The 16663-nt window shown below is 32.3% G+C and overlaps 2 protein-coding genes across 2 annotated transcripts in view; both read left to right on the plus strand.

Moving 5' to 3' along the window:
* Positions 1-12240, plus strand: part of LOC129918666 (uncharacterized) — a 27290-nt gene extending 15050 nt beyond the window's left edge. Inside the window, exon 3 of the mRNA XM_055999295.1 lies at positions 12088-12240. Within this exon, the coding sequence (XP_055855270.1) occupies positions 12088-12116 (29 nt within the window). The 3' untranslated portion in view covers positions 12117-12240. The remainder of the gene's footprint in view (positions 1-12087) is intronic.
* LOC129918670 (lectizyme-like) lies at positions 12202-13198 on the plus strand. The gene is made up of 2 exons (XM_055999299.1): positions 12202-12779; positions 12838-13198. Exons 1-2 carry the CDS (start codon positions 12249-12251, stop codon positions 13135-13137), a joined length of 831 nt encoding a protein of 276 aa, XP_055855274.1. The 5' UTR covers positions 12202-12248; the 3' UTR covers positions 13138-13198.
* The last annotated feature ends 3465 nt before the right edge of the window (positions 13199-16663 follow it).

Raw genomic sequence — 16663 nt, forward strand, 5'->3', positions numbered from 1 at the left:
GTTATTGATAAGTATGCTAGTTTTTATGAATTTTTGTCTACCTTCTAGATAGTTTTAAGATGATGAAAAATAAAAATGAATAAAAAAAAAAAAAAAAGCATTCGCCTAGTAACCTTAGAGTTGTAGGTTCGATCCCCAGTGGCTGCCCATTTTTTCTTTTTTTTTAATAAATTGATGCTTTTTTTAAAAGTTGAAACAACTTTGATTTAAAGATGTTTTATAACGGTAAACCACTTGAAACTAACGATGTTTTACTTTGATTTTAAAATTTTCTTCTTCAACGCAAAATCATTCCGAAAAATGGTTGAATCAACGTAGATTTCGTTGATTTTAAGTTGTTTTTTCCCTTTACTACTCAGTGTATGTTCTAATTTAGTTTTGCTGCTCAGGATTGCCGCTAAGCCGATCAGGACGTGGCTGTCATGGCTAGCTTTGGGCCTCTAAAGGAGGATGTCGCTAGGCAACCCATGTGCAAACTAAAACTACCTTTAGGTAAATATATAACTCTCAACTGGTATAACGATGATGGTATTTCGGTCTATGGCGGTCTATGGCGCACAGTGTCCCGTTTTGACTTTTTTGCTTGCAAAATTAATATCTTCTAAACAAATAAAGACATCGCCACAATTTTTTATCTTGAAGGAAATTTCCAAGGCTATGAAAATTTTGAGTTTAAAAAAAAAAACTTTACAGGGTGTTTCAGAATTTGGTGTTAAAATAAGAAGTTTTAGATAAGGTTGTAAACATAATGGTATTTTGATTACAATCGTCAAAAATCAATTTCTGAAGTAATCTGAGTTAGGTGACACAGTGGGGAAAAAGGAAAGGAACCAATTCGAGTAAAACAGTGGGGAGAAAAGTATTTTTTTTGTTTTTTTTTATTTTTCTTTATAGAAGAGTACATCTATAATGTATTTCAGTGATATATTACAAGTCAAACAGTGGAAAAAGATAAAAGTAACAAATTAAGACATAAAAAACTCTAGATTTCTTTAAAACTATCATCTAAGTCCGGGGTTATTTGTAATAAACTCATCATTTCTGGAGAGTATTGTTCTTGCAGATCTTTTTGGTTTCTTACATGCCTTAAGGAAGAAATAGGTGTATCCGATGAGGTTGCAAGCATGTTAAATAGGTCTTCATTCTGCCGAATCCTTGAAACTTTGCACGTATTTTGATATCTGTACTTCTTGTGGTCTTTAACTTGGCACTCCTGGGCTTCTTCTGACAGTTCTCCAAGTGGAAGTGATTGATATTCGATGATATTTTGACTATGGACCATTATTTTGTGAAGAGTAGGCGTGAGTAGTTTTTCAGGATACTTTTTTTTAGAAGCTCTGCTGTTTTCTTAAAGTCTGTTCACTGACGCTGTGCTGGACTGTTCTAGGCAAAAAAGTACAGCTTTTTGCTGTTCATTGAGATTTTTTCTGTGCTGAACTGTTCTAGTTTCCTGTTCATTGACAAAACTAGAACAGTTTAGAACAGGATTTTCTGTTCTTGCTTTTCAGTCAGATCAGGTTAGAACAGATGCGTGAGAAGTGTCAAAAGCAAAGCTGTCATTTTTTATTTTTGTTTTGATTTAATTGTGCGAATATTTCTCGGGTGCTCGTGGTTTTTCTAACTAAAAACAATTTTTCATTATATTTTCCACAGTAAAAACTCAAAAAATAAATAAAACTAACGAGAACCGATAAGCAAAAAATTCATATAATTTACAATTTGTTTTTTTTTTTTTTTTATTTTTGACAACTGACGTTTAAATGACTGTTCTAACTTGATCTGACGTTTCTCACGAAACTGTGCTGTGCTGTCCTGTTCTGATCTAGAAAAAACCTCGCTGAACATACTTTTAGTATACTCTCCAAATTTAACTACATTCACTACTTCCCTGCAATTCAAAACATTCAGTAGGTATTATTTTCAGCATCATAATAACTTCTCCATTGACTCCAGTTATTCGAGCGGTTGCATCTGATTGTTCTCCTTGAAGTGTTTCCATTATTAGTATTTCCATAGCCTTTCTTTGGTTTATCCACATCAAGTCCAAGCTCTTCTCGAAAACGCGTTTGGATCGCTTGTTTTCTTCTCTTTTCCATCTCCTTGGTCCCAATATATTCATAAAAAATCATGTTATTGAAATCCACCACTTACAAAACAAAGAACTCTAATTTTCCAAGATTTTATTTTCACACATGAAAAAAAAATGTCGAAAAAATGACTGACCTTTTCAAATCAAATCGCTCTAGCTCAGTTGGATGCTAAATGACGCAGCTGAGCTGGATTTTTATTAAGAAATATATAAGGATTTTGAATCAGCTGAGCTTGGTTTGATTACGTAGGAATCTTTTTTTTCTATGCAATTTGAAGTCGAAAAAGTGTGCAAAAAACAGTGTTTCAAAAAACATTAAATTAAACAATTAAAAAATAAATTTTTTGATTTTTTTTTTAATTTTTGGTTTAAATATTTACACAGCATTTGAAAAAAAATAAAAATCAAAACGGTTTAGGAGCCCTCTTCCTAGTTTTAACACTCAAAGCTAAGAAAAAAAAATAAAAAAACAGATTTTTTTTTCATAGTAAAAAATTATTAACTTTGACTTGCTCTATAAGGCACACCAATAACCCAAATTGAAAATTTTTTTCGAATACTCGAGCTCCAACCCTCCAACCATTTGTGAATCCAGTGATCTAAAAGTTTTTCATTATCGACGCACCCGAAAAATAAATATTGCAAGCACTTTTGTCTAAATGGGTCACTGTGGCGGCTATATCCATAGTTGTTGTTTAAATTAAACTGGTCTGGAGTTTATCAAAAGTAATTCAAATGGTTATAAACTCGAGTTTTTCTTAAAATCAGCTTAAACAGTGGGTCATATGCAAAAAAAAATAGTAAATGCTTTTACTTGAAAAATTGTAACGTATGAACTTTTTTATCCACATTTTGTGCATATCAAACCTAGTTTATACTTATTAATTTCATATTGCTAATATTTACTATTTTTTATGCATACAGGCCAGTGTCTATGAATACGCCCCAATTTGTAAAAGTTTCTTATATTAAAAAAATTAATTAATTAAAAACTAAAAAAAATTATAAAAAGGTTGATTTGAGTTCAAAAAATATGATTTACTAACAAAAAAAGGAAAAGAAGCAAAAAATGTACAACCACATCGTAACGAGCGAGGAATAAAACAACAACTTCGAATTTATTTTATAAAATAGTATTAAAAAAGTATCTTAATCACGATTACCACTTCAAAATAAAAAATTGTGACCAAGAATTTAAATGAAAATAACCAAACACAACTGAAAATATATATAAGGGACAATAGAATAACAGTAACCATAAATTTCAGACCGTGCTTAATATCTTGTAGAGTTGTATTTGATTACGCCTCAATGATCCTCATTTTTCGCGGTCAAGTGTCGCAACGGAACATTGTTTAAATAGCATTAACTGTAGAAAAACACCCGCATTTTATCCCTTTTCAGGAAAAATTTAAATTGGGAAAATTATCTATAAATTTGAAACGGAAACTTCCGACGCACGTTGAAATCATTGATGTTACTTAAAACATTTGAAGATAAAATTGATTGTTTTAGATAAGAAGTTTCTCAGCTTTGTTTACTATAAAAACATCTTTAATATATTCAAAACAAAATTCTCTGTTCTTCTGGATAAGAAGTAATATTTTTGATATATTTATTCTTGTATCCAACATGGCATCCTTTATTTTTTTAAGGACAAGAAAATTGAAAGTGGAGTTACACTGCCATATTGTGGCTTTCACGTGAACAAGATTCCACCCGAAAAAATTATATGTAAATTTTCCCTTATTCTGAGTTTGGGCGAAAAGTTTTTCACGATCGGAAAACTCCCCGTATTTCGAACTATTTTCCGGTAATACAGCTCGTTTTTCACTTCAATTTTGGTGACACACAAGAAACTATAGTGGAACAAAAATATTTCGGGGAGAAAAATTTTCACCGGAAACTAAAAATAGCGCGGACTGATACTTAGTTCATTTCGTCAGAGGTTGTTGGTTAACAAAATGATTGTTAAATTTTTTTTCTTGGTTAAAGAAAAAACATGATTTTCGAAACATTAAAAAATTATTATTAATTTGATTCAGAAATCATTAAAATCATGAGTCCTGGCAGCCCTGATACATAATCAAATGAAAAAACAAACTTCATTAATTGATATGCCAACTTTTCAGCTATAAATTTCGGAAAAAGCTGGAAATCGAAAAAGAAACTTACTTTGATTTTTAGAACATTTTTAGTAGTTTTTTATGACATTCTTGGCTTTTTTCTAATACTGTTTAAACAACCCCTCTTAATGTGATTTTGTATTCGAAACATGTCCTGCTGCTCTGTGAGCTTTTTTAAAGTTTTCAAGAAAAATAAGAAGTATCACACGTACTGCCGAAAAACAAATTATAGGGGAAGTGGGGGCAAGACGGTTTTTGTACTAGGTTGTATGAAAAACAAATTAAATTGGCAGGACTTTTAATATAAAATAAATGGCTTATGGTAAGATCGATTATGTCTGTAAGTATGAGCTAGTTTGGTTGAAATCCCGAAGAGTTATAGCAAATTTTGTGATTTTTCATCAAATCGTCATGTTTTTTTGTGAAAAGAAATTCGTACTTTTTTAAATGAAATATTTAAAAGTTTTAACTTTTTTTTTTTGTAATAAAAGTTGGCAACCGATGAAAATGTAGCATACGTTTGTGATTATTGCAACAAAATTCCATAGGGTCAATGTGGGTAAATGTAAACAATTTCATGTCTTTTTTTTCTTTTGACTTTAGATTTTAATATGTTTTCACGGAACAACTTGACAGGTATCAAATGCAAATATGAAATGATGGCTTTAATTACTGTCAAATATGGCATGTTTACAAATACCCCACCATGTTTGTGTTTTTTTTTTACAAATTCGGAGTAAATGTAAACAGTGGTTTAAAATTTAGAATTTCCTCCTTATCATATGGATAAAGACTTGAAAAACGTTCAAGAAGGTATTTGACAAAAACTTTTTCAAATTGCAATAAAAGTTTTTGTTTTCTTATTTTGATTCTTTACATAGGCACCCAATATGCATCCTGAGCAGCTCTGAACGCCATATTTTTGTTTTTTTTTACGTCAAAGACCGATTTTGCAACATCATCCACTGAAAATTATGGTGTTGGCTACTTTAAAATGTGACTCCGCGAAACTTTAGCAATAGTAATTGACTAAAAATATTTTATTTTTATTAAAACCAATAATTTCAGCAAAAATATATGTTTTCATTTACCCCCAGAATACGTTGTTTACATTTACCCATTGTAAAAAATATTCTGGGGTAAATGTAAACACATCGACATAAATGTCCTGTATATTAAAATTTTTTTGTTCCACATAGAATCTACATCAAAATTCAAAACTATAAAGTATTTCAAATTATACTGACTTAATTGAATCTGCAAAAATATTTAATTTTTCTGAAAGACTAACGACTTGTTAGGCACTTTATAAAATTATCTTTCACGGAAAATACGCTCGTCGAATGAATTCTCTCTTGACAGCAATAAGTTTGACGTATAAGTTAAAAGATTAATGCGTCCGCGATTTGTACTTATGTATGCGTCAAAGAGATTTAACTGAAGCTTGTTATGAGCCATGTTTTCATTTACCCCTGTTTACATTTACCCACATTGACCCTATTTTAAGATAAAAACCGCTTTATTATCAACAGAAGTTGATAGGGCCCCCATGTGGGGGCAAGACCGTTTTTTGTTAGATGTTTTTTCAAAACGTATTATCTTTTGTTCAGTTTTTTTTTTTTTTTTTAAGATGAGATTTCCTACAAAGAACATCAAAATTAATAAATAAACACTTTATTTTAATTGAAAGATGTTTTTATTGGTTTTTAAGACGGTTAAACACTAAAGGGGCGGTCTTGCCTCCACTTCCCCTATATACAAAATTTAATTATTATTTTTATAATTTTGTATATAGCTTTCTGCCAACTCAATTACAAAACAACTAATTTAACTATAATTTTTTATAGTTTCTGCCAACTCAAATGACAATAATGTTTTCGGAGACAGTTCAAGGTTTGAATAAGAATTTCATCAAAAAATAAAAGTATCTCATAAAGAAATATATCTCCAATATAATAATCCTTTTTGCAGATTTATGAGTCGTTAAACATCATAGTTATGTAAACGCATATCAAGTGAAATAACCCTCATTAACGTAGGCAAACATTGTCATCAGTTCCCAGACTGATGTCGTGAAAAGGATATTTGAGTTGTTTAATCTTTAAATTGAAACCTTTAAAATTTATTATTATTTAAGAAAGCATAAAGAGAGTCTACCGCATCATGGGCTCTAGTTTGAGGCTGATGTAGCAATGTTCATTTTTCGAATGAACAATTTTTGCTTAGTCTGTACGTTTTTACTTTTGCATTTGTCTGCTTGCTGAGTTTTCCCTAAAAAGTCAATTCCCACATTAGGATGAACCTACATAAATCACAGCTAAAGCATTCCTTGTTCTTATTATTCGGCCCATAAGAGCATTATATTATAGTAATGGATAAGGAAGGACGATGAAGTTCAAGATTATATGGTGTGTAGGAGTGTTTTTTTTTAATGCTGTTAAATTGTTGTCATAAATTTCGAGTTTTTTTTTGCTTATTAGAAAAAAGTTTGAATGGAATAACGAGATGTAGGTTATTGTCAATGAAATTATTACTTATCTCTTTTTTTCGGCTCATAAAACAGAGGTGTTTGTCTATTCGTTCGAATTATAATAAGTTTAGTTTTTAATCAACACAATTAAAATATTACTTCGCATTTTTTATGAAGGATAAGGATTATAGAGTTTTAATTGAAACTTGGTTATCTGATTACAATTTAGGATGCGACGAGCAGGAGGAGTTTCGATTTTTCTAACATTAAATTAATAATTAAATTCAAACAATCTAAATTTTCACAACATACCTACTGCAATATTAATGCGGTCAATAAAACTTATGCTCACTTATTATTAGACTTTTATTTCTTTAAATTCAATATTCAACACAAATTTGTTTCAGTATAACACTTTACAATTTATAAAGTAAACAGTTTTAATAAACCATTTCACAATTACCTATCTTAAAAACTTTCGGAATTAAACTTTCCCGATCTCCCTCTACGACCTCGTATTTATATATTATATTATATTATATTTATACCCGTACTTAGTTAGAGTGACCAGTGCAATAAGGCGGCCCTTCAATACTTTGTGGACTAGGGCCTCAACTCACAAGATTCTCCAGCTAGCTTTATCTTTACCTAGCTGCTTCTAGTTTTACACGTCCGTCCGTCCATAACTTTCCGTCCCAGTGAATTTTTGTCCATGTCATCTCAGACACTGCACTTTTACTCCTTAGGCTATGTTAGTGTCCTTGTACAACCCGTATACAGGTCGATGTTGTATCCTCTCTCTCCAATTATCATCAATGCACACGGAACCAAAAATCGCCCGAAGAACTTTTCTCTCGAAACAACCCAAGGTGCATTTATCCGCCTTCGTCAAATTGCATGCCTTTGCACCATATAGTAGGACTGAGATGGTAAGAATCTGGTATAGGGAGACCGTAGTGCTCGAAAGAGCGCTTTGAGGCTTTCTAGGCGCTGGTGTTGTTGTCTGCGTTTAAAGGGGGCCTAGAGTGTGAATATTTGGTAGATGGTCGACTTTAAGCCACTGATAAGGACCTCTTAGATTGCCGATGAAGGGCTTCATACGTTCATATATAACTGCAACTATAGCCGCCATCATTGATTTTATTTAGGAAATTCTCTCGCTGCTGCCAGGAAGAAGTGTCGCTGCCAACAACTTCCCATTGGGGTTTTACCCAATCTTAGGTACCTACCGGAGAACCAAACGAGTCGAGTATTGTTTACGAACATCGAGTACTTACTCGAAAAAAACGATCTCGAACAAATAGATTCAACACAACTCAAATATGTTCGAGATTTCCTGTTTACGAGTATGATGACTCGTAAGTAATCCTCCATTTCAAACGAGTTCAAACGATCATTTTTCTGTTCGAGTAAAATCGAGTAAAATGATCGTGAACAAAATGTTCATGATTAACGTGATCGAATTTACTCGAACTGGAAAGGAAATGTTCATAGTGTTCGAGGGTGGTACAAAAAATTGAAGAAATTAAATTAAGTTAAAAATTATGACACTTGTATATGTATACACCACCATTGAAGAATATCCAAAATATATTATTATTAAGATTTAAATTATCTATTAATTCGTATTGAATTATATTTGGAATTTCTGCACGAGTTTTATAATTAGGTATATAATAAAACACTTCTTATCCTCGTACAATAGTTGTATTTATTTACAAACGTTTTCGAAAAGTTAACTTTTCATCTTCAGGTGATAGCAAAAATTATTATATAATAGTTGTATTTATTATATAATAGTTGTATTTATTTACAAACGTATTCGAAAAGTTAACTTTTCATCTTCAGGTAGGGTTGCCAGCCGTCCGGGTTTTCCCGGACATGTACTCTTTTTTGGCTATGTGGGGGACGTCCGGGATAGTTTCTATCAAATGTCCGGGATTGTACTCTTTTCTAGCCTTTAAGTATCTCACTACTTGTATGCTACTCTTAATTCATTTAGCAATAATTTTTTAATCTTCAGTTAGACTATCATAAGAATACATGTCAATATAAAAAAAAACTTATTCCTAGGAATAAGCTCTGAGGTTTATCCGACTATTGAAAAATTGACCCTTATTATTCAAAAAACGAATCGAGTTCATTAAAAGCGAGGCGTTTTTATTTTGGTTTATTATCTGCTCAATTCTGTTTTGTATTCTGTTCCAATATAATCAAAACTCAAAAATATACAATATGGCAAAATTTTAAACGATTAAGGAAAATCTAAAGCCACTTAAGTAAGTTGCTAAGTCAAAAAGACCATTTCTTAACTTAGTAACTTACTAAAAATTTTATTTGCATTTAACTAAATCGTTTAAAATTTTGCGCAATTGGTTTTCAATGGAATTTTAAATTTTTTTTAACTGGAATTGCATTGCAACTTTTGTAGTATTATAGCTCAAATGTTTATTATAATACTATACCGAGAAGGCCAAACTTTGTCTCAGAGTTTTTTATTTATTTTTTTATTTGTGAAAAAATAAGAAAAAAATGGTTAAAAATGTGATTTTTAGTTAAATTTTAATAGGATTGTTCGGTTATTTTTTTCATAAAATTATGCATTTTTTTTTGTCCTAGTTTTGTATTTTTTTGTCCGGGAAAGTCCGGGATTTTGCATCTCGATTACTAGTTTCGTCAAAATATATCTGGCAACCCTATCTTCAGGTGATAGCAAAAATTATTTTTGCTATCACCTGAAGATGAAAAGTTAACTTTTCGAAAACGTTTGTAAATAAATACAACTATTGTACGAGGATAAGAAGTGTTTTATTATATACCTAATTATTAAGATTTAACCTAATACTTTGTTCTTCCATTGTTTCTTATAAAATTATTAATTTTTTAAAGGAACTCAGAAGATTACTATTTAAATATTATTCTCGAAAGAAATCAGCTTTTGAACTAAAATATTTCATTCATAACTTTCCCTTTTACCCTTTCATGCAGATTTGTAATTTCCCCAATATACCTACCCGAAAAAATAGTAATTTTTTTTAAAAACAATCATCCCCAATTGCACTATTTCATATTTTTTAAGGATATGTTTCTATTACGTATCTACCTGCACAAATTAACTGGCCATTCCCAGTTAATTACTCTTTTATTTACTCAGTCATTGATAAACTCTTTCTAAAACCACAATTGTAAAATTAAATAACTTGCTTTAATTGCAGTTGTACCGTAAACAACCAACACTCAAAACCTAAATAAAAAAAAAATATGCAACAGGTACCTATAGGGTGTAGAAATTGGAAGTGGTTGTTTTCATTGTTCAAACTGTTCCTGATTTTTCGATCACTTTCGATGATTTTGAGTAAAGCCTAGTGTTTATGAACAGTCAATCCAGGGGCGAACGCAGAAAAAAATTTCGGAGGGGGGGGGGGGGGTTTTAAAAAATTAGCTTTCTATTTTTTTGTGTTATTAATCAGCCCGTTTAAGTTTCACGTGGACAATTGATTTTTAAACAATAATTTAAAAAGCTATTGCAAGTTTTATAGGAAGAAATCAGCACTTTCCGCTAAACTTTTTTTTTCCAAAATTTAAGTGAGCTGGGCCCAATTGCGCAGGTGTGATTTTTTTGCTTGAGTTTTTCTGTGCCTTGTTTGCAAGGCCATTTTTTTTTCGTTTACACAGAGAAACTCACTTTTGCCGAATGGCCCCCTGCTTACCTCCCATATAAAAGGGCCCGACCCATAGAATCCGTTGCGTCGAAGTTTTAAAATAAAATACACAAGTTCTTATGGGAAGCGACCCATAAGCGACGGATCGGACGGAGACGGACTTCCCATAAGAACGTGTGTATTTTATCGAGCTGTCAGTCAAAAACTTCGACGCAACGGACGCAACGGATTCTATGGGTTGGGCCCTTAACTGAAAAAAAAGTTCAAAATACGAAATTCGGGAGGCGAACAACTTGTCGCCTGCAACTCACAATGCCTAGAAGAAAAGTGAAATTTAATTTTTTCGGGTGGACGTGAAACTCACAATAGTGCTGAATATGTTTTTTGGGGAACATATCATATCGTATCGTCACTTGAAAAGCAACTGTTGCAACTTAATTCCGCACTAGTGCGAGCGGGGCCTTATGGTAGTGGGTGGTTGACATGGGACTCACTACCAGAACGAACAAACCAAGCTCTGTAAATTTTTTAACTGTATAAATGGTTCAAAAACGGAACATAGACCAACCTACGAAAAATACTCTACCGCCTTCATAATTCTCTCGGTTCCTTTGTTTTGCGATAATGTGTGTACTTGCAATTGTAATTCAAACTTATTACTTATTAGCAATATCCATAACTGCAGCAAATATATGCTTCCAAATCATTCTTCGTAAAGTAGTTCGGTCAATGGGAAAAAATATGAAAAAAGTTATGACATTGAAGAGGCGTTTCTTTTGAGTAATAATCTAAATATCTCGATAGCGACTTGTGGCTCAGAAAATTTGTGAAATATAACTAGCTATGTATCTATCTCAATTTCTCCCATACATTTACGCAATACCGTAGAACCCTCTGACAGTAGTATTTAGTATACAGCTTGCTCTAAACAAAAAAATAGCTTCTTTTTTTTGTAAAAAATCACTTAGATTTTATATAAAGCCAAAAATTGTTAGTAAAAAATGGCTTGAATCCATCAGTTTTCAATTTGTTTTCTTGCAGGACCCACCAATCAATCCACATTGACATAGCGAAATTATAACATAATATTTATCTACTTTATAAGTCCTAAAGTTTGGGAATTTTAGCAACATATAAGTGTTTTTTTTTTTCTTTAAAACAAAACATTTTGGATGGGTTTCAACCGCCAAAACCCCCCCTCCCCCCTGCGTTCGCCCCTGAGTCAATCTGTTTTTTTTTTATCCGTGGGTATCGAGGATCGAGTATACTCAAGAGTTCAAACAATTTGTATGGAACTACCTACTAGGTTAAGAAAGGATGTTCCAAAAAAGTTCTTAGAACAACAACAAAATAAAAACAAATTTATGAAGATAAATCAAAGTTCAGCAAATACACGACACGAGGTGATTGACGTTTCAACAACTGAATAAATTAATCAAAATCAATGATAATCAATGCTTTCACATTAGATATTTGTATCCTCTTTACTCAAACCAATGCTTATTTACGAAAAAACCGTGAGTGTTTAAAGGCTGCGTAACGCAACCAAAGTATTTTTCTTCTAAAAACAAACGTAAACTTAAATGTTGCTGATTTTAAAGCTTTCATTTCTTTGTAATTTCCAATCTTTTTCTAAGAATTGTGATAATGATAAGATATAGAAAAATGAAAATAAATACTTTAAATAAAACAATAAGCTATAACTTTTACTTAAATGAACTATTTTGTTTCTCTTTAAAGTGTGTATGCAGATACTCCAAGTGTTCTAGTAGCATTAAAAGGCAATTAAACGTTCACAGCGCCAAGACTTTTGCGATAAATAAAAGATCTCCACGATATACATATTTTATTGATATATACTCCCTTAGGTTTGAGTGAGAGTCAGAAAGCTTTTGGCAGGCATGGCGAACAGATCAAGGTGTATCGCTACTCTTGCAATATTTTTAATATGCTACGCTACGAGTTCGACAAGTGTAGCTGGCCAATCACGTATAGCGGGAGGAAAAAAAGCAGCCGCAAATAGTGCTCCGTTTATTGTGTCACTTCAAAAATCCGAAAAAGGGAAAAATATTCATTATTGCGGAGGAACAATACTCAACGCCAATTGGGTGGTCACCGCTGCTCACTGCCTGTCTTCAAAAACTTTAGCTTATAGTACCGTGTTAGTAGCTGGAAGCATTTTAGTAGATGGTAGTACTAGTACTGTCCAGAAGCGTAATATTGACTACTACGTGGTACATGAGCTCTTTGTGGGAGGCATTGCTCCTTATGACATTGGTTTAGTTTATACAAAGTTAGCCTTCAAATGGACTTCAGCTGTTGGGCCCGCTGTTCTTCCTAAGGCCGATTCTACTCCCAGTGGAACTGCGTCTCTGTACGGATGGGGGAGTACGTCGACAACAGCAGCTGATAAATTTCCCTCTTCACTTCAAGTTCGTTAATAAATGTATACATTAATAAATTAATAGATAAATTTAATAAATATTTCAGGTTGTGAGTTCGATACCAATAATTACATTATCAGAATGCGAAAATGAACTTGGATCACATGGTTCAAACTTGCATGACACCAATGTGTGCACTGGTGATTCGAATAGCGGAATAAGCATATGCAAATCCGATTCTGGAGGACCTCTTATTCAAGGAAAGACTTTAGTTGGTATAATATCCTGGGGGAAAACTCCGTGCGGCCAGAAGAATTCTCCCTCCGTGTATGTTCGTGTCTCTGCGTTTAACTCGTGGATAATAAAACATCAAATAGCCCCCAAAAAAATGTTAATGCATTTCTAAAATTGTATTCTTTTTAAGGAGAGCCATAAAATTATAAAATAAAGATTAAAAACAGATGTAACTCCAGCTTTACTTGATGGTAACACAAACAAGTTGTTGTTCATTCAAAACCTTCAATAAAAACTGTGATGGTAATATAAAATTTACAATTTTTAACTTCTGTGGGTTAACAAGTGTGGTAAAATAAAAAAAAAATTTTGTAGCTTGTTCCTACAGTACAAACCTAGAAAAAATCACACCATTACACACGTGAGGCCTGAACCCCACGAAAAAAATGTATAAGGAAATTTACAAAAATATAGTTCAACCATTTTGTCTTTCCAGCTTAAATGAAGAGAAAAAGACATTTCCTCCCATATAATTTCCTTCTTACGATATCTCGAAGAATAATTTTCAAAAGTATTGGCCTTATAGTCACACTTTTTGGAAAACCTATTAAACTTTATACTTATATATATAAAGTGACGTTTACTTATCATTGTCAGTGTCAAGGCATTAACTCGCAAAACTTTGATCACACGGTTCGATACAAAGCAAAATCTCGTAGCCGACTTTTTGCATAAAAAAAACGATATTTGAAATCAAAACAATTGACTTACGGCCATATTATTCACTAGTTTAAAAAATACATCTGGATGTTAAATTGTCAAATGTCAAAAATAAATCCAAATCCAAAATAGTTATCCCGATTTTAACTATGAAAATAGTAAAAAATAATTATTTTTTTCTCAGTGTGGTAGTGAATATCATGGATTTGGATTTATTTTGGACATTTCAATTTCTTTACATCCAGATGTATTTTTTAAACTAGTGAATAATATGGCCTTTACCAAAAGCAAGAAGGAATAATAACTACATACATATAAACGGTTCTATGGAAGGTACCGTAGATAATGATTTTCAAACAAAAATTTTTTCATAAGAAGATAGACCTTAGCTTAAAACTACTATTTGAATTTTTTAAACAAAATCGTTAGAGCCGTTTTCGAGATATATCAATTTTACTAAAATCGGTATATGGCAAGTACCGTTATTTTTGGTCCAAAAAAATTAATTCCAAAAACACCTCTGGAGAGTTGCCAAATAACGCTACATACCAAGTTTGACTTCAATTGGTTCATCCGTTTAGGCTGTAGCTCCTTATACAGATAGACAGACAGACTGACAGACTGATAGACTGACAGACTGACGGACTGACAGACTGACAGACTGACAGACTGGCAGACTGACAGACTGACAGACTGACAGACTGACAGACTGACAGACTGACAGACTGACAGACTGACAGACTGACAGACTGACAGACTGACAGACTGACAAACTGACAGACTGACAGACTGACAGACTGACAGACTGACAGACTGACAGACTGACAGACTGACAGACTGATAGACTGACAGACTGACAGACTGACAGACTGACAGACTGACAGACTGACAGACTGATAGACTGACAGACTGACAGACGGACTTCCGGGACCCACTTTTCTGGCATTGTCTACCATCGTAATGTCATGGAAAAATGTTATCTCAATTTTTTTTTTGCACGAATGCATAACTTGATGTAGTACCTATATCGCAAGTAAAAAAGGACCGAAAATTTGTTTGACATGGTTGCATTGAAGTGTTAATATTTCGAGATGTTCGCAATGCACTTAAATAAATTCAGATAAGATTTTTGAACGAAAATAAATGTTAAATTACTAAAGTTTTGTCGAAAAATTAAAAAAGTTTCCACGTTTGATTTTTAAAAAAATTGAAAACAATTCAATATGGCTACCTTCAAACGCTTATAGCATAAGAATGTCGCAACTAATGTTAGTGGTTGTGGTCTTAAAATGTTAGAATACAAAAATGATTTTTGATTTTCTGTAAAAAAAATTTGAATCCAACAGGGATGCCATGTTGTTTTTTTTTTGGTCTCATGTAATTAAAAAAAAATATGTAATGAGAACCCCCCTTCCTCAAAAACGGAATGGTCTAACGACCAACCTTCTTTGGTTTCCTTTTCCATCTTATCAAAATTGCCATTTACAGTTTTTCGTTCAGTACACGTTTCAAATAATCGCCTTCGAAAAGAAGTTCAAACTTTCAACACTAAGGGCCGGTTTGTTCACACTCGATTATCTTTTAATCAAGGATTTTTCTATGGAGCAATCCTTGATTAAAATATATTCGACTGTGAACAAACTGGCCCTAATTTCTATACAAAAAACAATGTTAAACTGAAACCATTGTATATATAATTCTATAGCACTATCAATCGAAGAAAATTTCTTAGCGACATCTTTTAGTAGATCTGCACTTAAATTGTCTGGAAAAGTTTCAAATTTAAAACAAACTAGCGATCCCACCAGTGGCCATGAAAAACAGAAAATTCTGCTTCATGAGAGTACAATAGGAATATACATACAGGGTGTCCCAAAAGTAATGGATCAAACGAAATATGCTGATAGGCCAACTTAAGGGCTCTCAGAATTTTTAGACTTGTTTATCCCAAATCCTTACGGTTTTCGATTTAATGCGGTTTTTGTAAAATTTTGAAAAATCCCGACTTTGCAACAGTATTTTGCTTCCTCCGCTCATAATTGATTTTTGTTTTTTACAATTCTTTCACTAAAACATTGTTGATTAATAAGAAATAATTGATTAATTAAAATACTTTTTATTTCATACGCCATTTTGCTGCAAATTAATTAACAGTTTAATGTTTTATAAAAACTCAATTTCTTAATTTTATTTCAGAGCAACACCCTGAAAAAAATTTATATGGTGTGACACTGGTTTATTATTTTGAAAACTTGCCGTGTTATTGCAGTTTTCAAAAATGTATTCAAGTTTCCAAAGTTGAAGTTAGAACAAAAGAGAAAAATTAAAAAGAAAAATAAACACATTTTCACGACTGTTGTTTGTTTATTTCTTTTTGAATAAAATCCTCGATTTTTGTTTGTTATTTTGCTCTGAAAACCTCTGTGTTTTTGCATTCAAATTGTAATATCTTTCGTTCTAAATTCAACTTTGGAAATTTTTATACAATTTTGAAAACTGCTCTGAAATAAAATTAAGAAATTGAGTTTTTATAAAACTTTAAACTGTTAATTAATTTGCAGCAAAATGGCGTATGAAATAAAAAGTATTTTAATTAATCAATAGTAAACCAGTGTCACACCATATAAATTTTTTTTAAAATACTGTTGCACAGTCGGGATTTTTCAAAATTTCACAAAAACTACATTAAATCGAAAACCGTAAGGATTTGGGATGAACAAGTTACCAAATTCTGAGAGCCCTTAAGTTGGCCTATCAGCATATTTCATTTGATCCATTACTTTTGGGACACCCTGTATATACAATGCTAAAACGATGACACGATATTAAATGCTGCCACGTCAACGCTGGGACACGGTCCGGTCACTGCGATGCCACACAGTCCTAAAACCGTGTCAACGCGTCCTAACGTCGCGTCGTCGGTGACAGAGATATTACACGGTCATCGAAAATAGTCAATGCTTTGACCCAAAAATGTG

The sequence above is a fragment of the Episyrphus balteatus genome, chromosome 4 (genome assembly GCF_945859705.1).
Source record: "Episyrphus balteatus chromosome 4, idEpiBalt1.1, whole genome shotgun sequence".
Lineage (NCBI taxonomy): Eukaryota > Metazoa > Arthropoda > Insecta > Diptera > Syrphidae > Episyrphus > Episyrphus balteatus.